The 12,711-nt window shown below is 56.8% G+C and overlaps 2 protein-coding genes and 1 non-coding gene across 4 annotated transcripts; 2 read left to right on the top strand and 1 right to left on the bottom strand.

Moving 5' to 3' along the window:
• Positions 1 to 5,980: 5,980 nt before the first annotated feature.
• IMP4 (IMP U3 small nucleolar ribonucleoprotein 4) lies at positions 5,981 to 9,210 on the bottom strand. The gene is made up of 9 exons (XM_004589383.3): positions 8,812 to 9,210; positions 8,613 to 8,721; positions 7,654 to 7,737; positions 7,171 to 7,280; positions 6,937 to 7,069; positions 6,650 to 6,804; positions 6,458 to 6,552; positions 6,285 to 6,358; positions 5,981 to 6,184 (listed from the first exon to the last, which is right to left on the bottom strand). Exons 1-9 carry the CDS (start codon positions 8,812 to 8,814, stop codon positions 6,072 to 6,074), a joined length of 876 nt encoding a protein of 291 aa, XP_004589440.3. The 5' UTR covers positions 8,815 to 9,210; the 3' UTR covers positions 5,981 to 6,071.
• Positions 9,211 to 9,577: 367 nt separating this feature from the next.
• Positions 9,578 to 10,899, top strand: CCDC115 (coiled-coil domain containing 115). 2 transcript variants are annotated; one of them, XM_004589335.2, is made up of 5 exons: positions 9,578 to 9,731; positions 9,822 to 9,925; positions 10,016 to 10,109; positions 10,386 to 10,512; positions 10,757 to 10,899. In XM_004589335.2, the coding sequence occupies exons 1-5, from the start codon at positions 9,621 to 9,623 to the stop codon at positions 10,867 to 10,869; spliced, it is 549 nt and encodes a 182-aa protein (XP_004589392.2). In that variant the 5' UTR covers positions 9,578 to 9,620; the 3' UTR covers positions 10,870 to 10,899. The 2 variants fall into 2 exon arrangements, with proteins under 2 accessions (XP_004589392.2, XP_036349226.2); XM_036493333.2 differs by having other exon boundaries at positions 10,016 to 10,098; positions 10,372 to 10,512.
• Positions 10,900 to 12,022: 1,123 nt separating this feature from the next.
• Positions 12,023 to 12,094, top strand: TRNAE-UUC (transfer RNA glutamic acid (anticodon UUC)). Its single transcript has one exon. It is a non-coding gene; the product is annotated as a tRNA-Glu (tRNA).
• Positions 12,095 to 12,711: the final 617 nt, after the last annotated feature.

The following is a 12,711-nucleotide window of genomic DNA, read 5'->3' on the forward strand; positions in this document are numbered from 1 at the left end:
GTCCTTGACCTGCAGTTTCCACACCCACCTTTAGCCCAGCCGCATACACTTCCTATCTGCACATGGTGCTTTATTTAAAGACCAACACTCGCTGCATATTTTCATCTGAGGCCAGCCAGGGACCTTGACCTTGACCGCTGGAAGCTATCTGTGGGCCCTGAATGCAGAGCTATTGGTGTCAGATCTGAGTGTGGGCCCCAGAGCACTCAGTGGGAACACGAGTGTTTGTGGGGCAGTGGGGGGTGGGCCGGAAAGAATCCAGTGTGCACCTGCTTGGGTGAGCATAAATGATGCATGCTGTAGGATTACTAGGCTCTGTCAGAAATGCTAACTGGCATGTGACATCATCAGCTAGAAAGTTCTGCACGCCAGCCAGACATTGGAGGTTCTTTGGTGACTGCACACAACACTCCCAGCAAGTAGGTCAAATCAGTAAGGAAGAAAATGAACCAGGGCCTGGTTCAGGCTCTGCGGGTCAATGTGAATTCAGAGAAGGGATGGAGCAGGGGTAGGTTAAATCTCACCGTACACTGACACCATCAGCGACAATCAAGACAAATTTCAATAAACCTGGCTCCTCAAGAAAATGGAGAAGCTCCCACAGGTTTGAACCGGCCCGGTTCTCATTATTGTGGTCACTTGGGGAGTGAACCAGAAGGTGGAAGATTTCTCTCTTCCTCTCCCTCTGTAACTCTTCCAAATAAAATAATTCTTTTTAAAGTGGAGATGTAATGGCTCATAGTGGCATTATTTGCAACAAACCCAAAGCAGGGAACAACCCACTGAGTGGACAGAATGTGGTATATGCGAACAACAGATGTATCAGACGAACTGCAAGCTGGGTAGGCGTTGCAAGCATTCTGCTAAGGGAACAGAGCTCACCAAAAAGACACTATGGCAGTGTCCAGAACAGGCAATAGCATGCTCTCCAGAAGCCGGCTGGCCGCTGGCCAGGGGCTGGGGAGCAACAGCCCATGGGTAGTTTCTTTAAGAGTGGAAAAAAGTGATCCAAAATTAGATTGTGGTGAAGGCTGCACACCCCCATGAGTGTGATAAAACCCACACTGAATCCTACACTTGAAATAGGGTGAGCTGTGCAAGACCTCTCCTTTTAACAATTTAGTAGGGGCCCGGCACAATGGCCTAGTGGCTAAATCCTCACATTGTATGTGCCGGGATCCCATATGGGCATCAGTTCATGTCCCAGCAGCTCCACTTCCCATCCAGCTCCCTGCTTGTGGCCTGGAAAAGCAGTTAAGGATGGCCCAAGGCCTTTGGACCCTGCACCTGCGTGGGAGACCTAGAAGGAGGCTCCTGACTCCTGGTTTTGGATCGGCTCAAAAATCAAGCCATTGCAGCAGACTGAAGATCTTTCTCTCTATCTGCCTTTCTATCAAAATGAATAAATTCTTTAAAAAAAAAAAAACTAGGATACTTGGAACCTATGCAGTGGCATTGCAAGCTAATCCTCCCTCTCCTGGGCTAGCATTTCATATGGGTGCCAGTTCAAGTCCCCGCTGTTCCACTTCCCATCCAAATCCCTGCTAGTGGCCTGGGAGAGCAGTGGAAGATGGTCCAGGTCCTGGGAACCCTACATTCAAGTGAGAGACCCAGAAGAAGCTCCTAGCTCCTAGCTCCCAGCTTCAGATGATCCCAGCTCTGGTGTTGTGACCTTTTGGAGTGAACCAGCAGGTGGAAGATTTCTGTGTCTCTCCCTCTCTTGTAACTTACCTCAAGTAAAAATAACAATCTTTAAAAACAAAAAATTAGGAGCCTTGCCAAGCAGTGGCAATGACTGGATCCGATTTGGATGTATGACATAAACCAAGAACTCAACACTTACAGGGTATCTGATGATACAGAGAAATAACTTGGTAATCCGTGGTGTGATCCTGACATATTTAAGTCTTTATCTCTTAGGAAACACTTAAGGATGAAATGACGCACTGTGTGACATTGGCTTGAAAGTAAAATTGAGGACACGGCTATAGGAAGTGGTCGAGACTTGGCAAGGAAGTCGGGCTGGCTGACAGACCAGCTCATGGACTGTCCTCTTTGCTTTCCTCCGTTTGAAGTTCCCCACAGCTAAAAGCACATCCACAGGCAGCAGGCATGACAGAAACAGGACGCCAGCTGGCCACGCAGTCCGGGAGGAGGCTCATCCTCAGGTAGCACTCAGCCTGACAGCCTGAGCCGTCCCAAAGTCATCACCACAATGGGGAGTTTCAAGTAGTATGCGGGATGTGACTATCTTCTGATTAAAAGATTATTTTAAAAGGAGTAACTTGGCAGAAAAAAACTGGGCAAACGGAGACTTTAAGATGGACTCTATGTCAATCAGTGGATTCTTCAATGACCTCATCATGCTTGGAGTGGTGAGATTGGCAGCAATTCATGACTGTTGAACTATCAAACCACTTGAGCAGGACCCTCGGAGCGTGCCCCCACATCAGAGACCTGGGGTGGGTGGGAAGCTGGGTGGGGGTTCTCCCTTAACATCCCCCTTTACCCCAGATACATGACGGAAACAATGTAGAAAGAATAGTCTTACCCACTTTCCTGTAGCCCTTGAACCTTTTTAACTATGTAATGATTATCAAAACTATAATAAAAAATTGGGAAAAAAATAAATGAGTAACCGTCTGTCAATAAGGCGATGTGTGGGTCCAGTGCAGTAGCGTAGTGGCTAGAATCCTCACCTTGCACGTGCCAGGATCCCATATGGATGCTGGTTCTAATCCTGGTGGCCCTGCTTTCCATTCAGTTCCCTGCCTGTGGCCTGGGAAAGCAGTCAAGGACAGCCCAAAAACCTTGGGACCTTGTGCCTGCGTGGGAGACCCAGAAGCAGTTCCTGGCTCCTGGCTTTGGATTGGCGCAGCACGGCCGTTGCAGCCACTTGAGGAGTGAATCAGCAGATGGAAGATCTTCCTGTCTCTTCTCTCTGTATGTCTGACTTTCTAATAAAAATAAGTCTTTAAAAAACAAACAAGGCTATGTCCACTGGGCCCCTAGCACCTGCCACCTAACTGTCCACAGCTTTATGTCCTGTGGTTTCAGCTACATCAAAGGAGGGAGTCAAAGACACTGCCTTCGTTCTGTTGCCTAGATGCCTGGGAAACAAACCAGTGTGGAAGCGCTCACCCTTCTTGTAACTCAAATGAAATACATCCATCTTATGTACTGTTCATCAGATGTCCTAGCTCAGCTTCCTATCCAGCTTCCTGCTAATTGCCACCCACGTGGGAGACGTAAGTAGAGCTCGGGGCTCCTGAGTTTGCCCTGGCCCAGCCCTTGCTGTTGGCAGGCATCCCAGAGTGACCAGGAGCTCAGTCTACCTTTCAAATAAAACACATTTTTGAAAGAGTAAATATAGAACAGTAAGAGATTTCCATATGAAAGAGACCGTGTTCATTGTAGTAACTCCTGTTATATTTTCTTAAAATGTCCTTATTTCGGCCAGTGCTGTGGCATAGCAGGTGAAAAAGCTGCATCACTGGTACACGTCCCAGCTGCTCCATTTCTGATCCAGCTGCCTGCTGATGTGCCTGGGACAACAGGGGAGGATGGTCCAAGTACTTCGGCCCCTGCATGCCCGTGGGGGACCCAGACGTTCCTGGCTTTTGATCAGTCCTGCCCAGGCTGTGGTGGCCATTCGGGGAGTGAACGAGCAGAGGGAGGCTCTGTCTTTCCCTTTCGCTCTAACTCTGCCTTTCAAATCAATCAGTAATCTTTAAACAACCACAAAACTACTTCACACTCGTTGCACCCACATTCGCTTGATAAAGTGTATTTGGGATTTTTCAGCTGTTGTATTTTGGATAGTGTGCTGCTGTGTAGGTTTATCTCCCAACCTAGGTTCTTGGTACTGACCCCAGAGGTCATGAACCCCGGTCGTATTTGGAAGTGATCAGCTCCTGAGTGCTCTGCTTTGCTGAATGGTCCGAGAGCACTCTTGTCCCTCCATCACAGAGGGACACGGCTGCAGGCTGCCACCCAGGCCATTGCCCAGCGCATTCCAGATCCACTGCCGCCTCCCTCCAGAGCTTGTGAGCAGAGAAGGGCTGCTGGGAACGAACTTGCTGGTCCGTGACCTTCCAGCACATCACCATCATGGGATGAGGACAGGGTAACCCTTTATAAGGTGATGTGGTCAGCAAGGACTTTCTGACTGACGCAGCCATTGGGAATGTCCTCAAGTTAGCCATCAAAAAGCAGCACGCACGGGGAAGGTTGGCAGTGAGCAAACTGCGCAAGCCCCTGTGTCCATGTATGAACCACGCTGTCTGCAGGCGGTGAGCAGCTGGCCCGGGCACTAACATCCTCTTCCTTCCTGCTCTGGCCTCAGCAGGTGAGCCTCACCTCCCAGGGGCATCACTGACAACCAGTCAAGGAGCAGCTCTCCCAGCTACCTGTTTGTTTAACAAATGTCCACAGTGGCTGGGGCTGGGGCTGGGCTAGGGCCGTCACCATCCAGGCCTTCCCCATCACTTGAATCATGAATGATGGCGACCTTCCCTGGTCTGTGCTGGCAGGATACTGGGAACTGTTGAGACCAGGTACACGGATGTGGGGCACAGGCATCTGAACTTCAGATCTCAGCTGGCTAGACTTCCCCACAGTACACAGTCATGCCTCCCATCCCCATCACCCCACCTGTTTGGTGGTTACAGTTCCAGACCTGTGTTGCATGCCCGGAGCCATGGGTAGTACCAAACCTCTTACGTGCTCTATGTCCTTGGCATACTTACCAAGGATAAAGTGAAGTTTATAAACCAGGCACACTCAAAGGTCGAGGGGGTTGACATCATGTCTCAGCAGGTAAAAACCGCCTGCCATGCTGGCTTCCCATATGGGAGCCAGTCCAAGTCCCTGCTGCTCCACTTTTGTTCCAGCTCCCTGCTAGTCCACCTGGGAAAGCGGCACAAGATGGCCACAAGTGCTTGGGCCCCTGCACACCCGTGTGGGAGACCCAGATGAAGTTCCAGGCTCCTGGCTTCAGGCTGGCCCAGTCCTGGCTGTTGAGGCCATTTGTGCAGGAAACCATTAGATCAATGATGTCTCTGTTCCTCTCTGCCTTTTAATCTTGGGAAAAAAAAAAAAAAAAGGAAAAATACAAGAGTAAAGCATTTATTTCTTTTTTTAAAAAAATGGACAAAGGATCTGAATAAGCATTTTTCAAAAGACAGCAGATAAATGGACAAACTGTATGGAAGAAGCTTCATCATCAGAAACCAAGGCCTTCGGGGGCCCCTCCTGTCCACTGGGGTGTTGAGCACAGAAACGATAAATACGGCCAGGCGTGTGGGAAAAGGGGAACTTTGGTGCCCAGCTGGCAGGAATGGAAATGGGCAGTCTTCTTGGAAAACAGGACTCGGTTCCTCCTAAGGTTAAAAACTGCAGCACCATGTGATCCAGCAATCCTGGGCGTGCAGCCGGGGAAACGCAACAGGCACTTTCTGGAAGCACCTGTGATCCAAACTCCTGGTCACACTTCCAGGAGCCGGACACAGAGAGCCACAGAGTCCACCAAGGGGCGAATGGATGAAGGAAGTGGGGTACATGCACACGTTCACCCCGTCACTTGGGACGGCCTGGATGAGCCTGGGGACGGGACACTCAGCGAGGGGCACGATGGGAGGCCACAGACACCGGCTTTGGTCACTCAGAGAAGGGGACAGAGGGGGGATACAGGGGATGGGGGCAGGATGGGGAGGTGCTGGCCAGGGCAGCAAGCTGGCAGCCTTTTGGTGGAGTGAAACTGGGGTAAGGTGCAGGCACCCAGAACCAAGAGCCCTCGCTGCAGGGTACCTCCTGTTTCTGGAATCCCCTCAAGTGCCATACATGCCAGGGCCCATACAGGGAACCCACATGCAGGGCCCAGAGTGCAGGGTCCCCTGAACACCAAGCTGAGGCTAACACCCCCCAGACACTGCCAGCGGTTTAGTCACCACCACCACCAGGACAGGGCTGGCCCGAGGCCCAACCACCTGGAGGCTGCCGGACACCCTGGCACGCCTGCCCTTCTCAGGGGCCTTGTGGACTTCCGGCTGGCACCCTGTCCTGCAGTAGGTTCACTCAGCACTGAGGAAGACCCTCTTGCGGGCGGTGTTGGTGTAGGGGTGCCAGCGCCACTCCACATCGGCTGTGGCCTCCTGCTCCAGTGTGCCCAGGCGAATCATGTACACTGCAGGAGGCAGGGGGACAAGGGCGTCACCACCAGCCTGGCGAAGCCCCTCCCCCTCCACTCCCCTCACCAGGCACATAGCACGAAGCCCCCAACTCACGCTTCAGCTCAAAGCGGGGCCCGACCTCGGTCAGCTCTATGTTGCGGTGATCCGTCTTCTTGTACACATGGTGCCTGCGGAGAGAGGATGGCGGCGGGGGCGGAGGGGTTGCAGGTCAGCCATGGCAGTGCTGGGACACAAAACTCTGGATGCCAGCCCCGAGCCCGACCCACCGGAAGGAAATGTAGTCCTCCTGGTTAGCGAAGGTGATGACACGGCGACTGTCATCTTTGGGCACGGGGAACAGATAGCGCAGTATGTCAGACACCTGGGGGGCACAGGGAAGGGCGGTGTCAAAGGTCCGGCCCGGCTCCTCAATCCCACACCCCTCACCTGCTGGCCTCTGGGAGACACCCCAGACTCACGCGCTTGCCCAGGCGGGAGGTGAAGCCGTGCGTGATGAGGTGGGGCTTGGCCTCCGACATTGTGCCCAGGTCCGGGATGTCGTGCCGCATGACCACATTACACAGCGTGAAGTAGGCCGTGGGGCCGAAGGGCAGGTGGCTGACGATGAGCCCCACTGGTGGGGGGCAGACGGACGCAGGAGAGGGCAGTCAGAGCCCCAGCCTGCCCTTGGCCTGCCTGCCTGCCCTCGGCCCACCCTCCACCCACCAGCCTGCCCGCCCGCCAGCCCATCAGCCGCCTTCCTCACCGGGTGTGCCTCGATGCTCATGAACTACCAGCAGGTCGGTGACTCCGTTGGCTTTGCAGGCTCGCACCAGCGCCCCCACCTCGTGGCGGCCTCGGTTCATGCGCTGGGCGCCCGGGAACACCAACTTCAGCTCCTGTGTGGGGTGCGGACCACAGCATCCTGTCAGGACCCAGAGGGTGGTGCTCACTTGTCCCTGGCGATGCCCGTTCACTGCCCACCCAGGGCTGTGGGTACCTTTGCAAACATCTTAAGGCGGGAACTGGGGTCTCGGGAGGTGGTGATCATGATTTTGGGGTCCTCAACTCCGGCCCACCGGTACTCGTCATCCACGTGGCTGGTCACCCCTGTTGGGAGCACGAGGAACAAGGACACGACACTGTCCTGGGGTGTAAAGCCGCAAGGGGCACGGCCGGCTCTGCCAAGGAGGCAGCACCTGGCAGGTGCACCTGTAACCGAGGACGTGGGTCCCTTGCGGCATCTGTGGTTCAGTCGTGCCAGTCACACGGCTCTGACAGTGGCCAGCTTAGGGATCGGGAGTACAGGGCAGAGTCCCTGAGGTGCCGGCACTGGGGACAGTTCCAGGGTGACTGTAGTGGACTGTTTAGGAACAGCCCAGCATGTCCCACACACGGGTGTGGGCAGAGGCCAGAGGGCTCCAGTTGGGAGCAGGATGTGGCTCAGGGTAAGGGAGCAGGGAGGGCTGTGCAGTGGGCTCACCTTCACCACCGGCATCATCAAACTCCAGGGAGCCCTGCAGGGCCAGCGCCTCCCGGCGAAGTTCGGTAGGGATCAGGCGGTTTTCTGCAAAGCGGAAGACACAGAGAGCTGTGTGAGATGCGTGCACTGAGCGGACCCTCGGCCTCCACCCCCGGGGCGGCTGCCCCTCCCCACCAATCTGTTAGGAAGACTCTAATCCCTACTAGGTCAGGCCACACACAGGGGAGGGAAGATCAGAGCAAAATCACCTCCTCCTGACCACCTGGGCTTCTGAGTTCCCCTTAACGGGAGAAGGGCTTATCACTTCATCTTAAACTTTGAAAGTGAGCCACTGTGGGATCAGGAATCCCCCCAAATCAAGGAAGGGAGGCCAGGGCCTCCCTTCCCCACCTCGCTACACAACTCTATCCTGGAAACGGGCCCTACTCTGCTGCAACACTCCTGAGCGTGCTGGCGATCACCCCAAAACCAACATCAGGACAAAAAAAAAAAAAAAAACCAGACTGAGCCTCAGGGACGACTCGGCTGCGGGAACTAGAAAAGCTGCAAAAGAGGACACATACACTCCCCCGTACTGTCACAGGTTGAAGACCGGGGGGCATTGGAGCGAATGCAGGGCAGGAGGGGAGAAGCCGGGTGCAGCGTCACCCAAGGGAAACAAAACCCCCCACCAACAAAGGGCAACACACAAGCACGACATCTAGACATTGCAAGTGGCAACATGAAGTCTGACAGGGGAAACTTTTTTTTTTTTTTTTTTTTTTTTAAAGCAAGAGAATCCTAACGATGCCTGGGAATCTTGTCCAGGCCAGGCAGGAATTCCGACCCGTGGAAAGCGGGACACCGCAGCATGCCGTCGTCAGGCCAAGCAGCGCTGGCCACACGGACGCCGGACGGACGCCGGCGGCCACACGGGCCCCGCCAGCACGCAGGGACCCCAGGGCCCCCCGATTTCGTACCTTCGAGCGCCCGCCGCACCTTCTCCTTCCTCTCCTGGGCCGAGCGCTGCGCCTCCTCCCGGGCTTTGCGGTACAAGTACTCGCGGCGCAGGCGGGCCTCGCGGCGCAGCTACGGAACACCCAGTCCTGTCAAGAAGGCGAACCTCTAACCCACTCCGCCCCCACGCCCTAAAACACGCGCTCAACCCCACAGTCCTACCATCCTGGGCGCCTCTCGTCCCACGTGGATGCGGGAAAGACGGCGAGCACAGCCAGAGTCACGCAGCCCTCACTTCCGCCCTCACTCAGGGAAGCCGCGTAAAGGCTTTACTCCAGTCGGTCGCTCTGGATAAATGCCCAAAGTTAACATGGCGAACGGCAGCGGGGTGCCTCACGGTGATTGGCCAGTCCTGCGCGAGTGCTCGCCGGAATAACCAATAGGCTGGGCTCACAGTGTTGTCACTCTGAGTGGCGTTGTGTGGCCGTTAATGAAGATGTCCGTCGCCTAGGGCTTCGGTTCCTGCTGCTCACGGGCAGCTGTGGCCAGTTTGAAGCTGGTAAGCTCCTAAAGCCATCTTAATCGGCACTTCGAGAAAACCGATCCACTGGGAAGATCCCGGCCGGCGTCTTCTGTAAATTGAAGTCTAAAAGCCACTCTTCCCTCAATCAAAATGGTGGCGTATGGCTTCGCTTTCCTTTGCCACAGCGTTAGGATCATTTTTAAGATGCTGCCGCCTCCAGAAGCGACCTGGAAGCTCCGTCAGCCCTCGCAGACAGTGCAGTTGGCAGATACACTTGGGACGCTCAATGGGGACACTGGTCCCTGTGCTCCCCGCACCGCTTAAAGAGGGTGCTGGCAGCCGTCGGGCGTCCGGAGCCATGAATGGGACCGTCCCTTTGGGGGCGTGTCCCACCCGCCGATTGGCTGTCAAGCCAGCTCACCTGACGGTGATTGGGCAACCTGAAGATGATGGCAGCTGCAGACCCGGTCCTCAGCTCCACCGGAGACGTGGGTGAGACGGGCCGGACATGGCGGCCGAGGACCCGCGGGCGGAGCTGGACGCGCTGATCCTGCAGCTGCTCGGGGACCTGGAGGAGCTGGAGGCGAAGCGGGCGGTGCTGAACGGCCGCGTGGAGGAGGTGGGCGTGGGGGGCTGGCCTGGGGGCAGCGGGAGCTCGCGGCGTGCGGACGGGCCTGCTCCTCCATGCCCCTGCCCCTTCTGTCCCCAGGGCTGGCTGTCGCTGGCCAAGGCGCGCTACGCCATGGGTGTCAAGTCGGTGGGTCCCCTGCAGTACGCGTCCCACATGGAGCCCCAGGTGTGCGTGTGCACCAGGTGAGGGACCTCGGGTGCTGCCGCCGGGTGGGCAGGGGTCGGGACACGCCAGCGGAATTGTCCAACCACCCGCCCCACCTTGTCGTCCAGCGAGGCCCAGGACGGACTGCAGAAGCTGAGAGTGGTGCAGGCCGGCGCCTGGACCCCGGAGGAGGTGGGGCCCCGCGAGGCAGGTGAGCGCGCCGTCCAGGTAGCTGCCCTGCTTGCGCGGGGGACGGTGGGAGAGGTAGTAGGGTACCTGACCGCGTCGGTGGACGGAAGCGGTCATCTCCCACCCGGCGATGGGATCGGGGCGCCAGAGTCCCATAAGCAACGGGAGGGGACCAAAGGAAGGCTTTGGCCGGTAGCTGTTTCCCGGGTTTCCCAACTCCTCATTGTCCCCAAATTAACGCAACTCCAGAGGAGTGAGACCCCAGCCTCCTCAGAACCCCCCACCTCCCTTCCAGCATCCCTGCGCAAGCGCAAGGGTCCCACCAAGACCCCGGAGCCGCAGCCCGAGGCCACCACGCCCCCCCAAGACCCACTCAACTGGTTCGGGATCCTGGTTCCCCACAGTCTGCGCCAAGCCCAAGCCAGCTTCCGGGACGGTGAGTGTACTGTAAAGGGCGGACCCCTGCCCGTGGTAGGTGTGAGAGGCGGGTGGGATCCGAGGGAGTTGGTGGTCTCTACCCTTGGTATCCTGGGAGGGGGAGAGGTGCTCCTTAGTTGGTATCCATGGCACCCACATAGGGGACATCAGAAGGTCCTAGGGCACCGCCTCCCCAGCGTGTCAGGAAGTGTGGGGTGACGGAGGCCTGGATCCTCAGGTGATGTGGTCTCCTCTCTCCTCAGGCCTGCAGCTGGCGGCAGACATCGCTACCCTCCAGATCCGCATCAGCAAGGGCCAGAGGGAGCTGCGGACACTCCAGCAGAGGCTGCGGCCACTGGAGCCGGGCGCTGCCTGACGCGTGGCCACAGCTGTCCGCGGGCAGCAGCCGCCTCCTTCCTGAGCAGCCCCCGCACTCCCGGTGAAACTGCCCCTGGCGTCAGTGTGGTCAAGCTGCATTTGTTAGCGGGGCAGGTGCAGAAACTGTGCCTGTGGGCTAGCCACGGGTGGGTCAGCTGGGTGGTGACCACCTGCAGGCCCGCCATAGTCGGGGGGGGGGGGAGGGCCGAAAGTCGCACCTCACTGGGGCTGGGGATGGAGCTGGGGGGACGAAGTGGACAGAGCCCTTCATCCTCACAGGAGTGAGCCACCTGACCACTCCTGTCAGTGGGACTGGGGAAGAGACCTTCTGGGCCTCTGGGCACTGAAGGGCCACTTACGTTCCTTGTGGGTCTCCAGTAATTTCTAAGAGCTCTTATATCTAGGGGAACCCTGTTCTTTGTCCACAGTAGAACTGTCCTTACTTGCACCCCGTTTGTCTCTTAATGGTGATGCTTTGTCTCTACGGCGTTGTTTTCCTCAAAAAAATTTTTTATTATAAAATAAACACATATCCAACCACACAGGACCGCGGAATCGCTCACTAAGCCAGCCGCACTGGCCAGGCTCCCAAGCCCCAGATCTGCTCCATGGACTTTGAGGGTCTATTTCAAGCTGTTGCCCCACCGTTCCTGGGTTTAGGGTTCGGATCTGGGCGGAACAGGATCCGGAGTTGCAAGGCTGGGGTGGGGTGGGATGGGGTGGGGAGCACTCTCTTGCTTGTGTGGGTACCTGAGGTCCCTGGCCACCTGCTGCCCCCAGGACACCTCACTAAGTCCTGAGCCTGCAGACGTCGCTGCTCCATGGCAGGAGTCCTTTCCAAGCAGCGCTGAACCAGTAGGGGTCCATTCATTGCTTGGACCGTGATTTCTTCTCTATGAACACCGGTCCCCGCGTCTCTGCAGTAGAGTGCATGTCAGCCGGCGCGCACGGTCTCAAGCGGGTTCGGGCAAAGCGAGGCTCTGTCGGCTCGCCCGGGCTGCAGCTTTCCCGGGAGCACAGGGCACGCCGTACCCGGTGGGGCCGGCAGAGGGCGCGAGATCTGGGGACAAGCCTGTCTGCAGTGCGCAGGTGCAGGCGGCTGCGCTGACGCCAAAGTCGTATACACACACAGCGAAAGTACTCTCAGCAGTTCCCATATGGTCTAGCGGTTAGGATTCCTGGTTTTCACCCAGGCGGCCCGGGTTCGACTCCCGGTATGGGAACGGTGAACTTGCCCTTTTTTTCGCTCCACATCTTAAAATTTACCCAGCAATTGTTGCTTCCAGAGTTGGAAACACCCATGCGCGGGTCGACTGCTAGCTGTGACCATACGCCGGGGAGTTTTCTTCCGTGGAGGGAGACTGAATCCCAGCGACTCCGGGCGGGAGTTTCAGCCAGTTAGGTGCCGCACACACTGCCGCTGCCAAAGATTTTTTTGAATGTTAAACAATTTAGTGCAATCAGGATCTGTCTTGAAGGTCCGCTGTAAGCGGCGGTGCCCCCGCAACCCACCCCAAAACTGAGGGAGAGGAGGGCCAGGACAGAGAGGAGGGCAGGGAGAGAGGAAGAGGGAGGAGCCAGGCCTGCTGAAGGCGTGGGGAGGGAGGCCGAGGCCACAGACTGGAGCTTCCCGTGGCCTCCGCAGGGCCCTAACCTCCTGTCTGGCTGCCTCTGTCAGCATTCCTGTTCTCCCGGCAGGAAAGCGGCCTGGAGCTGCCCACTGCCTCCCTAGCTGGGACAAGCGCTACTGCACTGCTCCCTGCCTTCCTTCACCTTCCCCGTCTCAACTTCCGCTAGGTCCCAGCACGCCGAAGGCTTGGAAGTCATCCCCACACAGGCT

The sequence above is a fragment of the Ochotona princeps genome, chromosome 5 (genome assembly GCF_030435755.1).
Source record: "Ochotona princeps isolate mOchPri1 chromosome 5, mOchPri1.hap1, whole genome shotgun sequence".
Classification (NCBI taxonomy): Eukaryota; Metazoa; Chordata; class Mammalia; order Lagomorpha; family Ochotonidae; genus Ochotona; species Ochotona princeps.